This window comes from Leguminivora glycinivorella, chromosome 18 (assembly GCF_023078275.1).
Source record: "Leguminivora glycinivorella isolate SPB_JAAS2020 chromosome 18, LegGlyc_1.1, whole genome shotgun sequence".
NCBI classification, from domain to species: domain Eukaryota; kingdom Metazoa; phylum Arthropoda; class Insecta; order Lepidoptera; family Tortricidae; genus Leguminivora; species Leguminivora glycinivorella.
The window spans coordinates 9,443,629-9,468,559 of record NC_062988.1 but is presented as its reverse complement, the minus strand read 5'-3'; the positions used below and the strand labels follow the sequence as shown (position 1 = coordinate 9,468,559).

General features: G+C 39.5%; 2 protein-coding genes across 3 annotated transcripts in view; one reads left to right on the top strand and one right to left on the bottom strand.

The window, feature by feature from the left end:
• LOC125236156 (ankyrin repeat and LEM domain-containing protein 2) overlaps nt 1–17,732 on the top strand; it is a 40,004-nt gene extending 22,272 nt beyond the window's left edge. The window contains exons 6-14 of the mRNA XM_048142857.1: nt 1,652–1,825; nt 2,629–2,781; nt 3,779–3,957; nt 8,955–10,015; nt 10,737–10,858; nt 12,737–12,867; nt 13,579–13,710; nt 14,221–14,395; nt 15,406–17,732. Coding sequence (XP_047998814.1) covers nt 1,652–1,825; nt 2,629–2,781; nt 3,779–3,957; nt 8,955–10,015; nt 10,737–10,858; nt 12,737–12,867; nt 13,579–13,710; nt 14,221–14,395; nt 15,406–15,498 — 2,220 coding nt within the window. The 3' untranslated portion in view covers nt 15,499–17,732. The remainder of the gene's footprint in view (nt 1–1,651; nt 1,826–2,628; nt 2,782–3,778; nt 3,958–8,954; nt 10,016–10,736; nt 10,859–12,736; nt 12,868–13,578; nt 13,711–14,220; nt 14,396–15,405) is intronic.
• Nucleotides 17,685–24,931, bottom strand: part of LOC125236155 — a 26,768-nt gene continuing 19,521 nt past the window's right edge. For both annotated transcript variants that reach the window (XM_048142855.1, XM_048142856.1), the window contains 3 exons: nt 20,280–20,384; nt 19,219–19,376; nt 17,685–18,825 (listed from right to left, as the gene is read on the bottom strand). In XM_048142855.1, the coding sequence (XP_047998812.1) occupies nt 17,759–18,825; nt 19,219–19,376; nt 20,280–20,384 (1,330 nt within the window). In that variant the 3' untranslated portion in view covers nt 17,685–17,758. The remainder of the gene's footprint in view (nt 18,826–19,218; nt 19,377–20,279; nt 20,385–24,931) is intronic.

Genomic DNA, 24,931 nt, shown 5'->3' with positions numbered 1-24,931 from the left:
CCGGTACGCTCATCTGTTAGCGCGATTAGATTACCAGGTTCTGGTTTCTTACTAGTGAAGTATTATATTCTTTGTTTCTTACCAATTATCATTCATGTCCTTTTTAATGCATGCATGTCGATATGGTTATTATCCTGGCAGGCAATTATGGTCGCGCGATAAATGATAAAACTTCTGGCTGTTCCTATCGCACTTACTGATAGTGCGATAGGGACGGCCTGATATTTTATCGTCTATCGCGCGACCATGCTACCCGTGCTGACGTCGATAAAAATTACACAATACACATCATCACTAGGCCAAGAACATAACCTAAAAACAGTTTGCAGATGGATAATTAATATGGTATTAGTTTAATATTATCAAAATTGAACGAACGAAACTCCTCAATCTCAATATGACAATGGGAAGGTGGGGAAAATCAGGAGCCGACATAGTGTAGTCACCCTACTTGATACATTTGTATGAGAAAAGTTATGTCTGAATATCTTTAAAACCAGACAACGAATATAAAATATTAGATGGTGGATATTTAGTAAAAATTTTTACTAAATGTTGAAGTACTTTCGAGTGTCTTAGGTGCTACAAATCGTAAGATATTTACATTTTTAACTTTCTCAAAACGTGTGGACTGAGTGAGCACTTACAAAAATTTATTATAAAAAAACCTGACACGTTAGTGGTTCGTTTTGTATTTTACAAATTCCCATTTCACTTTTACTAAACTATACACATATAATAGCGGTCTAAATCTTATGTTTTTCATCAAAATTCGGCTTTTCAAAAGTGTGTGGATTGAGTGAGCATAAGAAACTATTTGTAAAAAATTTAATACGTCACTAGGTGATCTAATATTTATAGAGGTAGGTTGGCCTATTTTTTACTAAATGTTAGTATATAAATATTATATGTTAAATGAATATATTCACTGTTTTCGTTGGTAGTTTGTGAGAACTGAGTGAGCACATGTTAATGGCTGTATCTTTTGATTTATCTTTTTACAAATTCAGAGATTCGTTTTACAATTGTTTTAGAACTTTTACTAAATGATCAGCATATTTTTTTTTATTTTCGGAAGGTGCTCACTCAATCCACACACACACACTACCGGAAGGTTTGGCCAGTGTTCACAATTCTTCAAGGAGGCACACAACCATTTTCACGCTGCCCTTATCGGCATTTAAGACCAATACTCACTCACTATCCACTTGGCCCTTAAACAAAGGATACTATAGACTAGACAGCCAAATAATAATACCACTACCGAACGAGATGGTCACATACAAATTATAATAAGAGTGACAGAGAGCAAAATGTTATTTTTTGTCTTTGTCATAGTTTCACTTTTCCGCCGTTGCCACAAACGAGTTTGTGGCAAACAATAAGGACGTGACTTGTCAAGCTTATTATCCGCCCAAATTACGTAGGTTGTTTATGGTAAACTGTCAGCCATTTTTAAAGTGATTCTTAAATTCGCTCCATTATTCTATATCTGTCCCTTACGGGTGTACGCTTGCGTCAAGTCTATAGTATCCTTCGTCTGAGACTTGGCCCAATCGGTCGTGAAAGGAGATAAAAACATAATCTTAAACTTAAACTGCTAGATTCAATTCATAGGACTGTTAGTTTAACATATTTTATTTTGTTACAGGAATTCGCTGCAATCCTAGTGGATCGCTACCTTAACACTCCAGACAAAGGCATGAACGAGACACCGCTACACTTCGCCGCCAAATTCGGAGCTGAAGCGTGTGTAGATGTCCTTACGTCTTTCCCTCAGTGTAACAAGCAAGCTACGAATAAGTTCGGCGAGCAACCTAAAGATGTAAGTCTTAAATAGACTATATTTATTTATTTAATTATATACCGAAACTCAAACATTATTCCGTAGTTCTCTTTGATAAAAAAATGATTCACGCGAAAGTGATTTGTCAGGATAGTAGCATATAGAAATCCATGATCTCTGCCTACCCCTTTGGGAAACAGGCGTTGTATGTATGTGTAAAATGATTCAGAACAATAAGATATACTAGCAGTTTATATCGATGCAATCACATCTGTTTTGTCTTCGCGGCATTGACACGTACATTTTCAATATATAAAAAAAGTATTTCTGACTTCTCCAAATATTTGCTTCAACTTCAATATTGGTTCAGTCTCTGGTAAATATTTCGGCCGTATTGCATTTCATAAGCCAAGTCTCCGTCGCCCAATTGATCATAGATAGATATTAGATAGATATATAGAATACTCTTTATTGGCACACCTCAGTAGGCCTAGCACATGATTGCCGCGAGAGTATGTCGCCGCGAGATAGATGGCACGTCTTCTTCTAACTGTATTAATGACATAAGGACGGGTAGTCTATCTCGCGGCGACATACTCCCGCGGCAATCATGTGCTAACCCTGCTGGAAAAGATACAGTGGAGACAAAATAAATGATTATAAATAGAGGCAGACAACAGGCGGTCTTATCGCTAAAGAGCGATCTACCAGACAACCTTTGGGTAGCGGAAATAAAAAAACATAATCAAAAAGAGTAGATGCTTCGAAATAAAAAAAAATCATCATCATCATGCTGTCTGGACTCTGTTAATATTTCTAGTTTTAAATCTCTCTTTCTTCAGATAATCTGCAAACGCGCAAATAATGCATCTCCTGAGTGTGCGCGGCGCATATCGGGAATGCTAGAAGAACGTTTCTACGTTCCTGTGTTGCATGCAGAGGATGGTAGCGCAGCACCCTCTATCGGCCGCGCCTTCACGCCCGCCGCTCCGCCTGTGAGTATACCGAGTGCGCCCTATAACAAAAGTAAAAAATTAAACTGTAGGCTATACTCCTTTTACTGACCAACATTTGTTCAGCAACTTTTAAAAATAACTTTTATTTTGATTTTTATCACCCTTGAAAGTTTTTCCTAAGGCCGATAGTCCACCATCATATATTTATCATAGATATAATGATCATAGGTCTGTATGTTTCCCATTTTCTCCAACGTGAAGAAAAAGGATGCCATGTTGCGTATGATCATATTTTTATGATAAATATATGATAGTCGACTATCGGCCTAAAAGGTAATGTACTGCGATTTTCTGTTAAGTCTAAAGCGTGACACAATGTGAATGACAACAATACTGGCGTACGTTGAAGGTAATATTTATATTGTATGAAAAATTAAAAAAATAAAGACTTCATAATTTTTAAAAGTCTCTGAGCAAATGTTGGTCAGTTTTAGTGCGTTTTCACATTATCCGATCCGATATCGGATGTCGGACCGATATCCCATACATTACAGGCGCCATCTTGGATTTTTTCTATAGAAATCCTTCCGACATCCGATATCGGATCGGATAATGTGAAAACGGACTAAGTCGTAGCCTACAGTTTAATTTTTCGCTTTAGTTACATGAGGCCATTGAGGCCTGTAACCGTAAAAATGGTTTACTTACCAGTATTTTTCAATAAAGTCTCAAAAATATTTATCTGTCCGCCTGCGGCTTTGCTCTGTGACTGTTAATGCTAAAAAGCTTGAAGTTTATATAAATATATCCTCGTAGAGCAAGATTTTTCGAATGAAACGCTCTAGCTGAGCCAACCGTGTATGTGGCGGTCCCAACATTTTGTATCGAGCTAGACTTGTCGCCGCGAGGAAGCGGGTAAATAATGTTCTTTTGCGTTCAAGGGGATCATCGGTTAGGCCTCCAATTTCAATCATATATGTATCATATAATTAATAATCAATCGTAATATATGTTCAATGTGCAATATAATTTGCAGGAAATAAATCGCGACCCGCTCAGCCCGCGCTACGAGATCCGCGCCTTCGCCGGCCCCATGGCGGCGCGCGAGGCCGACTGCTTCCGCCGCAAGTGGAAGACGCCGCCGCGCAAGCCCAAGCTACAGGCGCCCGCCTTCCGGCTCAGGGAGATGACTAAGGGACTCGAGACTGTGGGCAGGTTAGATATTATTATTAGCCTATATGGTGTCCCACTGCTGGGCAAAGACCTCCCCCGTGGATCTCCATCCGTCACGGTCTTGAGCAATCTCTGGCCTGTCATCATGATATGCGTCTAGGTCATCCCGCCATCTCCACCTGGGTCTGCCGGATCCTCGCCCGTCTTGCGGCACCCAAATCGTGGAAATGTTTGCCCACCTCTGTGGGTGCATGCGACAGTCATGACCGGCCCAGTCCCATTTAAGCTTAGATTAGATATTAATCAACTATAAGACAGTCGTCTTGACAGAACGAAGCACGTAAATAGATTACTTGGGCCTAGATACTGTTGCGCGATCTCCGAGTCAACAATTGGTGACAAGTAGCCTCTGTGTTATATCGGAGGTTAAAGTTTAATTTGAGTCACTGCGTCGACGGAGTAAGTGATACCGAAAAGCACTCTTGACAAAACGGCACTATTAAGCGCCAGTGAAACCGACTGATAACACTGACGCGAAAATGTTCTATGCAAAGTCTAAATTTACCTCCATTTTCTAGTGACAAGGTTGTTGTAAATCCATACTAATATTATCCATATTATACACGTTAAACTTCCGTGAGACATATTCAAATAATTAATTGAAATACGGTTGTAATCACGTTATTATATCGCTATTGCTGCGACATGTTTCGGGCCAATTCGGAGGCCCCTCTACACGCGACGGCTAGACTCCGCAAACTGAACGCGCCGCTTGTTAAAGTACTTGCTTACTCTAACATTTACTTGATAGGTTGATGTAAGAGTTAACTCAAAGACGTTCTCGAGAAATACTTGCTTTATTGTAATGATTGTACTGTCTAGACAGAATAGAATCGAATGAATAGAGTGCAATAAAAGAGTAGGCATTTACCTAATTGTAGTGTTTATATACAAACTAAATGCTGATGGTGCAATCAATCACATGACTGGTAAAAACAATAATCACATGATTCTTTACTCGATGACGCATGTGCAATTTACTTGTACATATTCCGGGGGGCGGTTGAGAGGAGAGGGAGATGCTGCTAAAAAACATGATAAACATTAAATCTAACTAAAAGTAACTACTTTAAATGAAGGGGATGTCGCCTTATCTAATCGCGAAGGATTTGACGTGTCGCAGTGATCTTCATCGCTGAGTTGGTGCGCCTCGGTGACGACGACGGAGCGCGGCGACGCGCGGGGCGGGGGCGGCGTGGCGGCCGGAGGTTCCTCGGCGATGTGTCGGGACGGCGTAGGCGGCATTTTCCCGAGCGTTCGTCGTATTAAGATAAATAATGCTGTAGTTCCGAATACTCCAAGAATCACGTATATCATGGCGTAGTGATGAATATCGTGATATGATATGGTCTCGGCGTTAACTTCGGTGGTCTTCAATTGTTCAATCTTTTCTCCAAGTTCGTTAGTTTCCCTTTGTAGATCTTCAGATTCGTTTTTCTGTTGGAGGAGGTATGGTAATATTGATTACGTGATTTATAGGTGCCATAATAGGGATGTATAAATCAGGTTTCATTTTAAGCTCAGACCAGTGAGGTTTATGTGGAAAAACAGAGAAATTATTAGTCTTAATAATGCAGCCATGACCTACGTTTATAAGTCCGGCATTCGTCAGCTGGTGCGCGGTGACTTGATCCGCGCACAATGTTCGAACTTGACACTGTGCACAACAAAAATAAATATAGGTATTTAGAGCGTTACTTTCGATCCAATTATTTGTGCATGTCGTGCTGGCAGTCTTGCATCCCGATTGGTCTGATTCACAAAAACTGTTGTCGCCTTTCAATTGATAGACTGGTTTCTTGATGTAGCAGAAATAGGAATCTGATGATATTGTGCAAGCTCTGATATCATTTTCTGAGACAGGAATATACATGTCTTTTTTCATGTTTATGGAGACATACTCCGTTTTTTCCCAGGATCTTGATCATAGCTGTAGCTAAGAGGATATTGGGGTCTTGATTGTTCTCTTCACATTGTTGGGCCACGTGTGTCCCAAATCCTTGTTGTCGACTTTGATTTCCGACCGTATTTTGCGACGCATTATTTTGATTGTAATATGCTTCGTGTAAAAGTGTATTATGATACCTGTTGCATTCTTGGCACCGTTTAGTAGAATTGCAAGGTTTGCCATGATGATTGTATAAACAATTATTACAAAGATTTAGTTTTGTAATTGTTTTCCGTTTAAGTCCTGGGGCCATGTTTTTGAACTCTGTACAGAAATAAATTCCATGTTCTTGTTGGCAAACTGGACACTTGCGCTTGTATTCTAGCCCTGGTTTATTATTTTTCGACTGGTTGCTTGTAAAATACTGATTGAAACGGCTTGATTTGTTTTGATTATTAGATGTTGACGTTGTATTAAAACTTGTTCGAGTAATGGCGGCTTCTTGTTTGCGCCGTGATGATTCCATAGCGGTGAATTTTCCCTCCAAAAATGACAAGAACTCCTTTAACGACGGTAGTTCTCTCGGTTGTTTCAGAGCTGTTAGGTATTCGTTATGAGTTTCGGTATCCAATTTCTGCTGCAATAAATGGACTAATATCGGATCCCACGTTTCAATGTTGACTCCTAGGTTTTTTATGCCGTTCAAACTTTCTATAGTGACGTCATGTAGCCGCTTGACGTAGGTTGACGTAGCTTGTTGCATCACTGGAATGTTCATGATGTTGTTTATGTGAGTCATAAATATCAATTTTTTGTTGTTATACCGATGGTTTAATATTTCCCAACACGTAGTATAATTATCTGAACTAATGGGTAGGTGCTGTATAAGTCTTTCCGGTTCACCCTTGATCTTGCTTTTCAGGAATTGCATCTTTTGTGCGTTAGATAAACATGTATTATTGTGGATAGCTTCGGTAAATAAATCTTTGAACGAGACCCATTGTTGATAGTGAGCATGAAATATGGGGATGTCTAGACGTGGGGTAGACTTTTCTATGTGCGACGTTGACCACAATTTGCTGTTAATCTGCCTCTTCATGGTGGCATGTTCGTTTTCATATTTCGTAAAGATGGCTTCGTAGTCCTCGTCCGTTCCCCCGAGTTCACTATCTATCTCCCAGTGCAGCGAATCGATGGCAGCCCAGCGAGCATCCAGAGACTTTATGATATCTTCAAACTCCCATTTTTCGCTAACACTGTCTAGCTTGATATTAGCCAGTGTTCGGGCTAACGCCTTGAAATTGCTACTTTGCTTGCGTAACATTTCGTCTAACTTGCTATTATTTCCTTGCGAGGTAAATGAAGGTTCATGCTGGTTTTTATCGCTTACGGATGCTGGCAATGACGTCTTGGCTACTCCTGTTTGTTGTCTTGGTATCGGTTGAATGTTGTGGGAACCACCTTGAGGTTCAGTGATTTCTGATGGCGAGGAAATGGAAGGGAAAGCTGACTGGATTAATTCTCTTGTTTGTTGATAGGTATCGTACGTTTCTTCATAAAGATTTTTGCAGAAGTAGGTATGATTAGGATTGTCGTACTCACGTAACTTTCCATCATTTTTGTTGAATTCCTCCCAGAGTAAGTCCAGAGAAGATAATTTCCTCTGCAGGTTGGTTTCCGTCTTACGGTCTTGACTATCTTTCTTGAAATTGATTCTTGCTTGCTTGATGGCTGTTTGTAGTCGAATCTGGTCTTGATACAGATCCTCCATATTTTTGTGTCTTGATAACTAGGTACCTAGATTATTATGAAGATGACTTGTCATAAAACAACTTGATAATTGACGATGATATTCTTGCTTAATCACCTTTCTTGATATGAGTAGTTGTGTACACTTTTCTTGATTTTTTTTTTGTTGCCTTGTTGCTTGATTAGTGGATCCTATTGTCGTCTCACTTGATTTTGATTGTTTGACCTTGTTGTCTCACTGGATGTTTTGATGATCACTTGTTCACTTGTTTGATTCACTGACCTTGTTGTCTTGCTTAGACCTTGTTGTCCTGATAATTCCTTGATTTCTTGATGCCTTGCTCGGCTCGAAGGACCATTAATGTTAAAGTACTTGCTTACTCTAACATTTACTTGATAGGTTGATGTAAGAGTTAACTCAAAGACGTTCTCGAGAAATACTTGCTTTATTGTAATGATTGTACTGTCTAGACAGAATAGAATCGAATGAATAGAGTGCAATAAAAGAGTAGGCATTTACCTAATTGTAGTGTTTATATACAAACTAAATGCTGATGGTGCAATCAATCACATGACTGGTAAAAACAATAATCACATGATTCTTTACTCGATGACGCATGTGCAATTTACTTGTACACCGCTCGCCGCTCCGCCCGCTGCGCGCGCGCTGATAGGACGGGGGAGGGGGGCGCAGAGCAGTCTGCTGCTGTAGTTGTTGTGTAGAGTTCTGGTAGCGCGGCTGTGTCGACCGATGGAGGTAAGCACACTGCACTCACTGTGTCCCCCCTCCCCCGTCCTATCAGCGCGCGCGCAGCGGGCGGAGCGGCGAGCGGCGCGTTCAGTTTGCGGAGTCTAGCCGTCGCGTGAACTCCTATACGCCTGAAGAGGGGCCTCCGAATTGGCCCGAAACATGTCGCAGCAATAGCGATATAATAACGTGAGTACAACCGTATTTCAATTAATTATTATCCATATTAATATTAAGTGTGTGTGTCTGTTTGTTTGTCTGTCTTTCACGGCAAAACGGAGCGACGAATTGACGTAATTTTTTAAGTGGAGATAGTTGAAGAGATAGAGAGTGATATAGGCTAATTTTGGTCTTTTTTCAATTTTAACAATTCTAACGCGGGCGAAGCCGCAGGCAAAAGCCAGTACTGTCATATATTCAGCATCACTGCCAGAACTTCCAACCCAATTACACAAAGGAAAAATAGGTAGCGTAGGGTGATTGATAAACGCTTAGCGATATCGATATTTTTTTCGGGTCAAACTTTCTCTTTTTACTACCAAAAATATGCTCACACAAAAGTCCAATTAGATACATAACATGTTTTTGTTACAGGAACCTAGCAGAAGAAATGAAAGTAGGCTGGAAAGAGTACTGGCCCTTCCTCGACACTTTCACAGACCTCCGAACTCCTGAAGGACTAGCGCTACTAGAAAACTATCTCAAGACCAAGTACGAGACCGCCTGCTCCTTCGCATACAGCGACAGTTGCGCGCAATCTCACTCCCCTGAAGATGTCTCCGTCTCCAGGATCAGCTTAGGAAACCTAGCCAACCTCTCGCAAACCCCTACCAAACAAAACTCAGTACTCAGCCCCATGTCCGAACTATGCGTCGCCATGAAAACCTGCACCATATCTTCAGACAGACCCGCCCATTGGAAGAAAACCGACCCAATCAGACAACGAATGTGCCGGCAACCCACAAAAGCTTTAACCAACGGCGACATAGCCTCACCAACCACCCACCCAAACCACTCAGTCAGCCAACTCGTCTGTATAGAAAGAACCTGTCAAGTATTCGCTAAAAGAATCGCCGACGCTCTAACCTTCTCTCTAACATCCGAACCAGAAGTCGCTGGAGAATCTCTAAAAGCCGAAGCGAAATACTTACAACACACAATGTACACTTATATGGACGACGAGCGATTTCAGAACATCAACTTCGCTTTAATACATTCGCGGCTAGCTCAGCTGGCCGTCTTCATGTTGAAACGACAAACTAAAGACACTGATGATGTAAACAGTTTAGCGCAGTTTTTGGTGAAACTACGTTGTCCGAACGACGATATATTCAGTTCGGACGACGAGCATAAAGCCACAAGAGGTCCGAGCAGGTTAAAAATGTCTCATATAATAGATAGCCATGTTAAATGCTTAGCTAGTTTTATAAGTGAGGAGCTGATGGAGCCCGAGGCGAGTAAAGGGCCGTCGGTGTCTGAGGCGGAGTGTGCAGAGTTCTGGGAGAAGGCTTCTAAGTGCCGGTGTGACTGGAGGATTGAGAATTTCGAGAGGAACAGTAAGAAGAACGCGTCGTTTAGGAAGAACAGGTCGATATTGTCGACTAGTCCGAAGACGGAGAGTTTTATTAGAAGGCTGACGTTTGATTGTGATATTGGTAAGTTTATGTTTTGATCTTATTTTTTTCATCAAACAATCTGTGTTATATTTTTCTCTTAGTCAAAATAGGAAAGCACAGTCTTTACATAATCTCCACAATAAAAGCATGAAAGAACGCTAAAAAAATCATGTACCATGAATATAAAATACATGAGTTAAGTTTCAATGTATATGACATTATATGAGCCTAAAATATGAAATTTTCAGTAGTATTCTTAAGGCTTAATGTGCATTAAAATGTTCTCCGTTACAATTAAAACTTTTTTTTAACCAAATAGAGTATCCTTTTTTCGCTTTCTCAAATAATTTTGATTCGTTCGATTCGAGAAATATCTGTCAATCAAAGTTTTTAATTTTATAATGTAGTCTTACGTGAGTAAAGTTTTCTCGCTGGTTCTTACGGCGACATATGTATAATGACATGATTATATCTCAAGGTGTATTCATTTTTTGTCTTTCCCATCGCGGAACAATTTTGTTCCGGACCTTAGGGAGGCGTGCGCGGGGCCGAAGCCAACGCGTAGAGGCCCTTTTGATACTTTAATGAAATATAAGGGGTACACCGAGCGTATGTTACCCTTCCCCGTATCTTGGAACACACGCAGAGGCAACACCCGCCAGGATGTAAAGACTATTTGAGAGTTAAAGGAATGTTAGTAAGGAAAGTTAAAGAGAGCTAAATAAAGTGTATTATTATATAAAGTGTTTGTCTTGTTTAGGTGACGGCAAGAGTCAGCGCAACGAGAGCTCGCGGCCGCTCAGCGTGAACTCTCCCGGCGGCGACTCCGCGCCCGCGCTCTACGCTCTGGACACGGCCAAGTGCACCGTCGTGCCCGCCGAGGTAAATGTCGAGCTACACTATAGGCTAGTTTCCTATACCTAAAATAAAATATTTTATGCAGTGCATGAAATAAAACACCTCATAATTAAAAGAAAAATATGGACAGTAGTTATGTTTAAACATAATTTATATTTAATAAGTCAAAGAGAAAGATATAAAGTAAATGAATTGACCGTGACGTCACTCCTCAGTATTTCATAGTATTGGGTTGGTAAGAAAGTAATGAGCGAATCATAACCAATATTGTAATTTTTATTTAATTTATTATTTTAATCATTTATCAAAAATATAACGGCCTTCGTTATCTGCTACTTGTCTCCATCGTTCTGGTAAAGAATGAATAGCATCGGCGAAGAAGTTCTTAGGTTTAGATTCAAAAAACTCAGCTATGTACTATCGTAGATGGGCTTGATCATCGAACTTTTTTTCATTCAAGGCATTGCTTAGCGATCTGAATAATGCGTAATCCGTAGGTGCCAAGTCTGGAGAGTACGGTGGATGAGGTATCACTTTCCAACCTAGCTCCAATAGCTTTAGCCGAGTCACTTTTGCAATGTGTGGGCGAGCATTGTCGTGTAAGAAAAAAACTTTAGCATGCTGTGGACGATTCTGACAGATTTTTTGGTTTAAATTTTCAAGCTGATTACAGTATACTGATGCGGTAACAGTCATTCCACTTGGTAGGAGTTCCCAGTGAATAATACCATGAATATCCCACCAAACGGACTGCATAACTTTTTTCGGGTAAGGCTCTGGTTTTGGTGCCTCTATTCCTTTTTCGTTTGGAGCTAGCCACTGACGTTTGCGTGTGTGATTTATATATAAGACCCATTTTTCATCTCCAGTGATAAGATGGTCCAACCAGTTGAATGTGCGGCGAAAAGACAGAAGTTGTATGCAGATATCGGCACGGCGGTTTAGTTGATCTCTATCAAGTTCGTGCGGTATCCAAACACTGTATTTGTAGTTTTTTCCCAACTCGTGTAAATGTGTTTCTATGGTGACATGAGAGCAGCCTAACTCGGTAGCAAGAGTACGACTCGTTAGCCTCGGATCTCCTTCAATTAAGGTTTTTAATTTGGCTACATCAATCTTCACCGGTCGACCAGACTTAGGTTGATCTGATAATGAAAAGTCGCCACTACGAAACCGCTGGAACCATCGTTTCGCCGTGGCCTCAGACACAACTTCAGGAGCAACACGCTGACATATATTACGCACTGCTTCGGCGGCTGAATGGCCAGACTGAAATTCATATAGTAAGCAATGCCTTACATGCACTTTTAATTCGTCCATTTTCTTCCTTATATTAGCTCGGCGACAGCTAGTGAATGACTGACGAGAAACTGTGCGACTCGCCCTTTATATACTTTCGACCATAGAAGATTCTAGAACTCTCTCAAAAATTTTATGTGGAATTCAATCGATCGCTCATTACTTTCTTACCAACCCAATAATTCCATATTAGCAAATCGGTTTGACAGTTCTTAAAAAGAAGCTGATTTGACTAGTAGGAAACTAGCCTATTATACTCTGAAACACCAGCTTTGTTAGTAGAAACTTGTTGGTTTAATTCACTGGTCCCACCGCGAGCTAGTAAGCTATGAGTTATTGGCTATAAAAACAAACAAATATCACTCCCGCGTAAATAAAAGAGACACGGCCATGTTTATAGTTACTCGCCCAGCGGTGAGCTATAAATATCGCCGTGTCTCTTTAACTTGCACGGGAGTGCTTTTGTTCGTTTTTATAGCCGATAACACATAGCTTACTAGCTCGCGGTGGGACCAGTGCCTAATGAAAAATGTAAGCGAGAAAAATCCCCTAAGAATTGTCGGCTGTGTCAACGGACACGTATATATATAAATTCTTTTTCAGATATCAGAAGACGAATCAGGCGATTCCAACAATTCTGACGAGTATCAGACCGCCTCGGAGCATTCCGACAACGATGATGACAAAATGGAGGACGCCAGCGACAGGGCGCTCGCCGAGCCCTTTATATACGGGTACGGTTCACTTTCACCCCATTTTATAGAACTACTGTTCGTTAATGCCCCCGTTTATACGAATATTAGTCATTTTCATTGCTATGATTACGTACGCCAGCGACCGGGCGCTAGCCGAGCCCTTTATATACGGGTACGGTTCACTTTCACCCCATTTTATAGAACTACTTTTCGTTAATGCCCCCGTTTATACGAATACTAGTCATTTTCACTGCTATGATTGAACAAAATGGAGGACTCCAGCGACAGGGCGCTCGCAAAACCCGTTATATACGGGTACTGTGCACTTTCACCCCATTTTTATAGGACTACTGTTCTTTGTTATCCCTGTTTATGCGAATATTATTATATTCTGGACAAAATGGCGGATGCCAGCGACAGGATGGTCGCCGAGCCCGGGTACTGTTCATTTTCACACCATTTTATAGGACTATGTTTTATCACTATTAATTTGTTCACTTGCATTGCATTTCTATTACTTCGGTTTATTTTAGTAATGTTTGAAACCTTCAATTTTACAATATATTATTTAATTTACGAAGGCGGATGCTCTGGTCTGTCATACTATTAAATCTTACAATTGACAAATCTGCGCGTATCATGAAATTTGAAATTTCACCTTGGTCTTACGAGTTCAATATCCTACGATTTATACATGTATAACTAACTATGCGTTTAGAAAACGTATTTACTTACAATTTGATATTTCAGAGAGGAGCCGAGCAAGATGGACCGACTAGTATTCGACGCACTCACCCCGTGTAACATCAGCCCCGAGACATACCCTAACGTGTACCGGTGGAGGCACACCGTCGCGCTTTACTCACCCACAGAAAGAGATAAGTTAGTATCTTTACAGTACAGTCAACAAAACAGCTGTGAATACAAAGTGCCAAAAATATCTATACACACGTTAATATGCAAAAGTGGATGAAGAATTCATTCATAATTTCTCCATGCACTTTTGCAGCTGATAGTACAGGGAATAAAGTTCTGTATACATATTTTTGAGACTTTGTATTTACTGCTGTGTTGTTGACTGTACTTGTACATATGGTGCTTTTTATCCGCGGGTAACCCACCAATTAAATAAATGTCTATATAATATTATGATTGGTGGATTTTGAAGTTTGCTGTCAGAAAGACGGCGCCTCAGAATCGCCACCTGACCCTTTAGCACAACTTGGCTTGTCGCGCGCGAGGCCATACATCAAGCGCGACTTCAAGTATGGACTCGCGCGCGGTCTAGAGGGTCTGGCGTCAAATCGATTCAGAAAACACGCTTTCAATATTAGTTAAACAATTTTTAAAACTATACGCTTAATTTTGACCTAACCAATTGTTGACCACCAGATGGGCAGCCCACGATTTAAACGAGAGCGTCGCATCAGCGTCCTTCAGCTACAACAGCCCATTACGACATCCGGCTACGCCCGCCGCGCACACGCCGCGCCGCGAGCGCTGCTCCACGCCCAACCACCGCGCTCCCGCGCTCGAGCCGCACCACGACCGCTCCGTGCCTCTGCAGGTATAGCTACTGCACTCCGCTGCTTGTAGGCCGCCCCACACGATACGCATCGCTGCACAGGAGCCGCACCTTGATTGCTCCGTGTCTCGGCAGGTCAATATTGTTAGCCGGCTGTACTAACCTTACTGTCAGCAGACAATCTGACGAAATTGCTTCCCGCGCGAATGCGAAGGCGTCGGTCTAAGCGTTGTCATGTATTTAACTTTGTAATCAATTAATCATTCAAGGCGTAGCGCGTTTTACTGTTAGTGTGTAGCTCGTACTGCAGCCCAGTGGTTCCAAAGAGACCGCCTGCTCGCACAGGGAGCGCGTCGAGACCGCTTTCTGCTTCTACAGGTCAGTACATATCGACAGTGGCAGGTCAGCGTGTAGCTTCCTACTGCTAGCCAAATGCGCCACATGGCTCCAAAGACACCGCTTGCTCGCACAGTGAGCGCGTCATGATCGATTTCTGCCTCTACTGGTCAGTACATATCGACTACGACAGTGGCAGGTCAGTGTGTAGCTTCCCACTGCCAGTCCAATGCGACACATGTCTGCAAAGACACCGCTTGCTCGCGCAAGGAGCGCGTCAAGACCGCTTTCTGCCTCTACAGGTCAGTACATATCGACTACGACAGTGGCAGGTCAGTGTGTAACTCCTACTGCAGTCCAATGCGGCATACGGCTCCAAAGATACCTCTTGCATCGACTACGACAGTGGCAGGTCAGTGTGTAGCTTCTTACTACCCGTCCAATGCGACACATGGCTCCAAAGACACCTTGCTCGCACAGGGGACTCGTCAAACCTCTACAGGTCAGTATACATTGCCTACGAGAGTACCATCTCCCACCTTCAGCCCACCCACTATTTCCAATTTGAGTTAAACATCAGTGTTTCACGTGCTCAGTGGTCGTATCATCCATGGAACAAATATAAATAAGAAATTGCGGCTTAATGTATTCTTTGTTAGCATTCTTTTCAGAAACTTTAATAGCAACAAATATTTATTTATGAATATTTTTTTCAGGTATCAAACTGGCTCCGAGTGACAGGTCCCAACTCGCCACGCGCAGCGCTAGCTACCAAGAACCTCGGCCAAAACGTCAGCTTCGGCTTTTGACCACCGCCCAGCTAGCACTGATGACAAACCTTAACTTTACGCTGGACGCTTCTATGCAAAATAATCAAACTTTCAGCTTAGACTGACCACCACTACCTAGCTAGCAACACTGATGACAAGTCTTAACTATACGCTGGACGTTTCTATTGATTAAAATCAAACTGTTAGCTTCGGATCCTGACCAACAGCAGCTTAGTAACACTAACAATATTGACACGCTACCATTTCAAGTTGGACGTTCCAACCAAGCTATCATTGATAATCGAAATGCGTATATGAGTAGTCTGAGAAAATGGAGTCAGCGTATGTTTTGGGGAATATTAAATAAGTCAATATTAGTCTAAGGGGTCATAAGGGACTACTTAGAAGTTACAATTTTTATTTTATTATTTCTTACCATCACATTTATTCCGACTTAGTAAAAAAGGAACTGCTAAAAAATTTCCATAGCAGAAATAAAAAAAAAATGTGATGAATCGATGGTACTGTTTTCGGTTACCGTAATTGATATTTAAATTGCTACGCTTTGTTAACGTTGATTCAGTCGAATCAAAGTATTTCATAATTTTATTACTCACTCATCATTTAAAAAATATGACTAATCACTTTAGGCTGCTTCTTTTGAATTTTCATTATTAGCAGAAATTATAGTCCAGCTGAGGTCCTTTAAAACAACAGGTTGTATGCAGGCTTATAATTGACTTAATGGTGCTTAAAATGAATGGTTATATAGATTGTTAATATTGAGAAAACCGTTTATTACACTTATAAAATACCTACTCCTCTAATAATCTGTACGGTCCAGACACCTATTTCTTTTTCTCTATTTTTTATTTTATTTTGCATGACCCAATACTAAAACAATATATTAAAGTCACGAAGAAATTTATTTTTTTATGAATAAATATAATTGCCCTATAGTCGATTGTTGGGAGAGGGTAAATATAATTTTATTTCTTGTATAATGTTATGTAGTCTACTGAAATGTGAAAATGACATATAATGTTATATTGTAATTGTATATGTATTGTATGTAGATTATTTTTATTGTAAGCTATGTTTTTTTACTTATAATAGTAAAGTGACGTTTCGTTTAGCAGATTTACTGTTAAAATTGCCGCTTTTGTATAAGATTTGTACATGAATATAATTGTTGATCAGTTGGATAACTGAATTGTCATTTTACTATTCGAAGTATAAAAACAAGGTTTAGTGTACGTACAGTCACAGGCATAAAGAAGTGATGATGATTTCTGTACCTGATTTCTGACTGTACCTATATATTGATCTGAGTGTACTTAGTTTCACTAAACAACGAAATCACTTTCTCCCCAACTTTATTCGAATTACGATTCAATTGACATAAAAAGTTGATTCAAATTGTATTAAATCCTGTTGCAACGTTGCTAAATAAATAGATATTAAAAGGAGTGACTGAACCTAATAAATGTTTATGACAGTCTTAAAATATTTTGTAAAGACTGTTCTAAATGTTAAAATGTATAGAGCTCCTATATAAGTGTCGACATAATGTTATAGTATACATTCGTGATAAATGTGTTGTCTGAAATCGGTGCGAGACACAAAAAATTGACACTACTAGCCATAGAAAATCCATTCAATGGATTTAAAATAGTGCACGGCTAAAATAATAATGTCTCACACATAATGAATGCACATGTGAAATAATTAACTTTCAAATAGTTTGAACATATTGTTCAATATACATCAAAGTGTGATCCAATGTGTGTGTTTAATTTTAGCGGTCAAAATTAGCTGTTAAATGTTATACCAAGTTATGACGTCACTTAGTTATTAAGATGCACATTCTATGTTCTATGTCGTTTGTTGAAGTCACTTGCAAATATTTTTGATGTTTGATCCTTATAATTAAATATTTGATTGAATTTGCCCTTAGATATTGTTTCTCCCCAAGAAAAGGCAGCATAATGTTAGTAATTATAAAAATCTCACGATTAGGAGTCGTTATTGATATTTTTAGGATTTATTTTATGTTTCTAGATTGCATTTCGTCGGTTCCCGAATAAGACAATAATATAATTCACTGCGTTAGCATTTATAGTTTTGATTTATTCGTGCTGTCCTGTTTAAATGCCAAAATGCGAGTGGAATGTTCACTGAGAAATATGTTTACGAATGTTTGTACTTTTATATAAAAAAAGATGTAAAATAATATGTATGTTTTATTATATAATAAATTATGACTATAGTTATGTTTTGTTTAATTTTATAGATAACACTAGTCCCAAAAGTTTTCATCTTCAGAAGTTTTAGGAAGAGATATGGGGGAATTAACATCGGACTTATAGTTGTCCACGTCATCCGAAAAATCATCAGGATAGTCCTCCACAATTTCTACAGTTTCGAATGTTTCGATCCCCGAACTTTGCGCTGGAATTTGTAGTTCAGAGTCCGGTTCCCGGCGTAATTCTGTTTGTATATTCTCCGGAGCATAATTCTCGCCACTCGCTGCATAGTATTCTTTTGTTGTTAGAATTTCTTCCCGAACCGATAAAGTAAAATCACTTGATGTAATAACGTTGTCTCGTACTGCAGTTCTAATCCCCGCAAGCGTTGTCCCTAGTCTTTCTATAGTAATATTATTTTCCTCAATATGCCTTGGACTGACTACTAAAGTCATTTTAGACACATCTGCCTTGTCATCTGGCTCCGCTACTATTGCTTCTTTGCAATCTACCAAGCTTTCGACAAGTACAACCATGTCCGTTTGGTCTTCGACATTCAACTCTTTAACCTCGGTCACATTTTCTACTTCAACTAACAACAGATTATCGGCCATGTTTTCCTCCTTCGACGTTTCAGCAGTATTAATCGGTTCTTGCAAATCGTTTCTGATTATACTTTGCTTAAGCATTTCTATTTCCTTTCTTGTATTGTCTTCTATATCAGAAGATTTTCCTTTTCGAGTTTTTGGACTATTTTCTCTGCTTCTACGTAAGGACTTCATACTATCCTGAGATATATTGCATGCCCGTTCTGGGTTAGTGTAGTATAATTTTCTAAACTCTGTAATAGGTTTTTCTAAGTAGTCTTGTTTTGGGATGGGTTTGATATTCCTGTCCATTTCAGAATAAGCTTCTGGCACTGGGTTTTTAAGTCTAGTGGCAGTGTTTTTGTTTTTAAAGTGGTCTTGTCCGAGGTCAAGATTAATGTGGTACTTTTTGAGGTATTTCTCTAAGTCTAAGTGCACGGAATCTGTGGAATGTGGTTGTGTTTTTGAGTGCTCGGGTGCCTCTTTGTGATGCGTCGGCATTATGCTAGGCGTTGTTGGTATGCACGGTGTTACTGAAACAAAATATGTTCGCATTAAATTGGGAATGACAACTTCAGATGTCGTGCATAACGGTTTGTAATAGGCTACTTGCCTCCTAGTCAAATCAGCTTCTTTTTAAGAACTGTCAAAAGGACTTTGAACGTCTTGCTAATATGGAATGAATATGAAATCGAATTGAGTGACGTCACGGTCAACTCAGTTACTTTATATTTTTCTATCTGACTTATTAAATATAAATTGTATTTAAAAACAACTTCTATCCATGCTTTTCTTATATTTATCTGATGCTTTATTTCGTGCATGTTATAAAATATTTTATTTTAAGTACAGTCAAGTTCCCTATTGTATTTTTCTTTGCTTTTCAACGCTTCAGTGACACAAGTATAGAAGTATAAGATACGTACAGTCGTCCAGTAGAGGAGACTTGTCCCGGCGCCGACGGTAGTCCATGTAGGAGCGCTCGACGGCTTCCGCTTCTATTTCCAGCTTGCGGAGTCTCCGCTTGGCTTCGCGAAGCACCGCGCTTGGACTCTTCTCTCGCGAGGCCGACGCTCTAGTCACGCTGAGAAAAAAAATGGCACGTTGGTTTATGAATTCTGCCATAGATTTCATATACTATAAACATGTAATGTAGTAGTGTAGTGAATTTCTATTTTTTCTGCAAAATTTTTGAAACCTACAATACCTATGTGTTAAGCTATTTTCATATTTGTTTCGGTAGCCAAGAAGCATATTGTAAATGATTAGCCGGGTCCACACAGAAAGAGGCAATATGCTCGCGCGGAAAACCCGAGGCAAGTTGCTCGACCGAGCAAAACGCGCGTACTGCCTCGACTGCCAAAGAAAGGTAACCTACTGTCCCCCTCCGATTTGATTGAGTTTTATCATAGATTAAATATAAGATCATACCATCCCATACATTAAAATGCGACCGCCTAAAAACGCGCATACACTACACCACACATAGATGGCGCCACAAAAGATTGCCTTGTTGCCATCGATTATTTTAAGATTGGCGTTAAGTGTCACTTTTGACATAGATGTATGGCTCGAAAGTGACATTTAACGCCGATCGCCATAGGATGGCATGATCTTCTTATATTTAACCCTTCGTATGTCTTAGCACTGATCAGTGCGTGGGAATTTTAATCTATTGTTTTAAATGTCAAGGTCACATTTTCAATGATAAAAATTGACAAGCAACATTCGACGAGTTAATCTATGGTTTTATACAGGATGTAACATTAATGCTGGTGATCCATTTAAGAGCATAACCGGTATCGAATAGCGGTTACGAATACCACTTTCTTTTTTTTAAATAAACACCATGAAAATTAAAGGTACTATAGAAGGTAATGTATAAGCCGTAGGATTTATCTTCGGCAATTATGTTACATAGTGTATATATGTTATAATGTTATTGATAATTGGTGAGCAAAAACAGTAGCTTTCATTAGGTACTGACGTCTTCAATTTCTCTTTGGCTTCTTTCAAGACGGATCGAGGACTTCTTTCCCCCATTTTGGGCGACTCCGTCTCCGCGACCTTAGTTCTAGGCTCGATCACATCTCTGCAATGGAGATATGTATTATTTAAGGACATAGAGATAGAATTAAGGATATAGTGTCCTAAGTTGTTGACCCAAAACACCAGTTTTCTTACACAATAAATTTAGTATTTTCGTAGTGTAGGTACTTCTACTCGTTGTCACAGCTGACGAAAAAATGTGTTAAACAACAATTTACAACTAATATTACAAGCAGAAGTTGAAACTAGAGTTCTAGTTATCTAGTTAATCCAATTTTAGTATCAAGATTTCTCTCTCGAGAATTTTGTTCTTGTTCGAAACCAATTATGTTCCGAAATAGTATTTTATGCAACTGGTGGTTAAAAGAGGTCAAAAACCGGCCAAGAGCGTGTCGGGCCACGCTCAGTGTAGGGTTCCGTAGTTTACCGTATTTTTCTCAAAAACTACTAAATGTATCAAGTTCAAAACAATTTTTCTAGAAAGTTTTTTTAAAGTTCTACTTTTGTGATTTTTTTCATATTTTTTAAACATATGGTTCAAAAGTTAGAGGGGGGGGGACGCACTTTTTTTTCCTTTAGGAGCGATTATTTACGAAAATATTAGTATTATCAAAAAACGGTCTTAGTAAACCCTTATTCATTTTTTAATACCTATCCAACAATATATCACACGTTGGGGTTGGAATGAAAAAAAATATCAGCCCCCACATTACATGTAGGGGGGTACCCTAATAAAACATTTTTTTCCATTTTTTATTTTTGCACTTTGTTGGCGTGATTGATATACATATTGGTAACAAATTTCAGCTTTCTAGTGCTAACGGTTACTGAGATTATCCGCGGACGGACGGACGGACGGACAGACAGACATGGCGAAACTATAAGGGTTCCTAGTTGACTACGGAACCCTAAAAAAGGTGAGTGGCGTGGGTAACAATTTGAGGCGAAGCCGAAAATTGTTAATAAAGACGCCACGAGCATTTTTTGACTCAGTTAAACACCGTTGCATACAATACTTTTTCTACGACCCAGCACTTACTTTGAAAGAAAATTATAAATTCAACAAATACCTACTTTCAGTCATCTTAGCTATCTAGTGGACCACACCACCTACCATTTTGAATATGCAGTTTAAGTGAAAACATGAAAATAAAACTGTCTATGGTATGGTTCTCTGAATACTGGCCACTAAGACGAATCGAGCCGCGTCGAATCGAGTTCTCATACATTTGAATTCGATTTCATACAATATTTTAATTTTCTACGATGAATTGAGTGGTTTGTTAAGTTGGTAGCAATGTTTTATAGAACTTTAACAGCTATATCGTGCTACTGCTACAAAATGTTTTCAGGGTATAGACTAGATAGACTTGTCCTGACATCTTTTATGTAGGGCTTTAAAGTTCTATGTACGACCTTGTAACTCACGAATAACAGTATTCATATTCATATTCATTTCGACGGAGCCCTGACGTGCGAGGCTCCTAATTCTACACTGTTTAAGAGCGTTATAACCATCGATCTAAACTACCTAGATGCACCATCACGGCTTAGAATGTGTCCGCAGCAAATTGTGCTTGAAAATGTTCTAAGCACAATTGGGCGGTCAGTAGCGCTTCATCCGCCGTGTCGGCAACATGCCTAAGTGCTCCGTAAAAAAGTGCAAAAGTAACACCTTATATACGTTAAAAAAGGATGACGTATCGTATTTCAGGTAAGTAATTGTTAATAATTTTATAATGTTATGCATTTGTGGCCAAAATGGCTTCCTAACTTACTAAAAATATTTATTTTCTAGAATAATTGAAGTAAATTCCTTGATTTGGTCTTACGCAGTTTGTCTCTTTCTCTCGCGCTATACTAGTAATGAGCGGACGGCGACAAAAGATGGTTGAAGTGGAACATAGTTAAAAATGGAATGATGGAGTCGCTAATTTATATTTTTTGTAAAAGAAGCCTATTTCATATTAATAATGTATGTATTTATTTATTATTATGGACCAATAAGTCTGAAATAAATGATTTCAATTCAATAACATAATACATATCTTATAAATTACTTTAATTATAAAAAGAAACAACCCGGGAATAGCAAATTCGTTTTTAAGTAATAAAAAAGCTTTTTATTCCAGATTCCCAAAACAAGACGTTGAAAGGGAAAACTGGCGCAAGATTATAGCTGAGGAGCGGAGAGAAGATTTACCCACACAAATCTTTGAAAGAAATTACGTAGAATAATAAATTAATGTCATCATTCAATTCTTCTTTGTTTTAATAGCTACTGTAGCACGACCAAGTTTCCCACGCGTAACGCAGGTAGAAGGTTCCGCCGGCCCTTCCGATTCCAACGGTACCGCACCATTTTTTCTACATTGCGATGGCCGGCCACTGCAGATGCGCGGGTCCAGCGTCCCGTTACTCCCGTTACACCCCCTCCACGCGGGGTGACGCCTCGCCGCAGGAAGGAAGGAAGCGTCGCTTTCACCCACGCCGTCGGGTGGTATAAAAGCCCGCCGGGACACATCCCAAGTCAGTTGACATCCCAGTCTGCTCCTAACTAGGACCTTACTCTAGGCCTAAGATAGCTCCTTGCTAAGTACGGAGAAAGCCCGTTCCGATCACACATTGCGTAAACCCCTGCGTTTGGCGTAAGGTCGCAATTCCGATCACACACGGAGAGTCTTCTACTAGCAAGGCGTGAGCCCGGTTCGGAGTACGTCTCGTTACGTCACCTCTTTTCGGTACACCCGCTACCGTCGCGTCCATAGTCAAAGTGAAGTTCAGTGAAAGCAACAGTGTACAGTGCTAGATATACCACTCACGGCATTCGTGTTACTTAGTGTTACTAGACTACATTGTATAAGACTATTTGTGTAAACCTGCGTGTAACTCTTGTGTTGTCTAAATAAATCCAATTGGAATCGTTGTTGTTGTTCTGTTAAGCCAGGCCTGAACCCTCACCATCTTATAAGAGTGTCGACTTATTGGGACCCTCAACCCAATTAGTCTGCGCTCGGTAAAGGGAACAACATCACCCCTTTTACCACCTTTTACACTACTTAATTCATATTCTCCAAGTGCACCATCCCTCACACACACCACATACAATCCCTCAACTGTTTACCTTCACATAATCGCTACACATACACTCACTACACGCACACACACACACACACACACGTATGTATATATATATATATATATATATATATATATATATATATATATATATATATATATATATATATATATATATATATATATATACAGGGTGTCCCACGGTGATGCCACATGGAGGGAAAGTACCTTAAATATCGTAGATAGCATATTTTGCTGAAAGGAGACTTTATTTTATTTTCAAAACTTAGTAAAAGTGCATTCATTTTTTTTTAATTTTTACTATGAGGCCTTATACAGGGTGTATTTTGATAGCGGGTCAGTAAAGCCGGTATGAGATCCCGTAGTCCTACATGAAAATAATCTAAGGGGACCATCCATCAATTTCAAATTGATGAAAAATGGCATTTACAGATTTTGGAAAAAATATACAGGGTGCGAGAAAAAGGGCATTTTAACAAACTTTTTTTTTGACCCTTAGACTATTTTCATGTAGGACTACGGGATCTCATACCGGCCTTACTGACCCGCTATCAAAATGCACCCTGTATAAGTCCTCATAGTAAAAATTAAAAAAAATTGAATGCTCTTTTACTAAGTTTTGAAAATAAAATGAAGTCTTTCAGCAAAATATGCTATCTACGATATTTAAGGTACTTTCCCTCCATGTGGCATCGCCGTGGGACACCCTGACTGAAATCTTCTCGAGGCTGAGGCGTAGGGTTAGAGCCGGCGTAGCTTTATTTGACGTTCATATGCGCATTGTAATATGCCTACTTGAAAAATAAATATTTCATTTTCATTTTTTCATTTTTTTCCTGTATATACCTCAGTTAACTCTATTTAATAATGCAAACAATGCAAAACGTGGAGATATTGATCAGTTGCAATTTTCCCCCAGTCCAAATTGTCCCGCCGTACCTTATATATTTTTTTGTTTGAGATAATATCAATAAAAATATCATACAGTAAAAACTCATTTTTTTTCGCTTAAAATACGCAAAATCTCGAAAAATGTTATACCAAACGTTTTGTTCCTTAAGAAATTTTCCATCTAATAGGATTTTTTAAAACAGTTTTTCGCAAAAATACCGCAAATTTCCTCATTCTCGCCTTTCATCTCATAGCGCGACTCCCATGATGCCTCTGTCCATCCTCGTTCCCAATGTAAAAATGGCGTTTAGATTGTTGCAGCGCGAACGAAATTAAACTTATGTTGGTTGCAATAAGACGTAGATTTGTTTAAAAATATGCACACCTGCGATCTGCGGTAATAAAATTTTATGGCTTTCGCGATGATCACATTCATTAATGTCATAACCGCCAATTGCTTGCATTTGAAATTGAACTTTAAGTACTAAGAAATAACGTTGTTTTTGTAAAAAAATGAAAGTAGTTTTTACTACATTGCGAAGTTTTCGTTTGTCAACTAGACGCACACATTTGCAACTTAGCGATCGGACACTTTTGAGT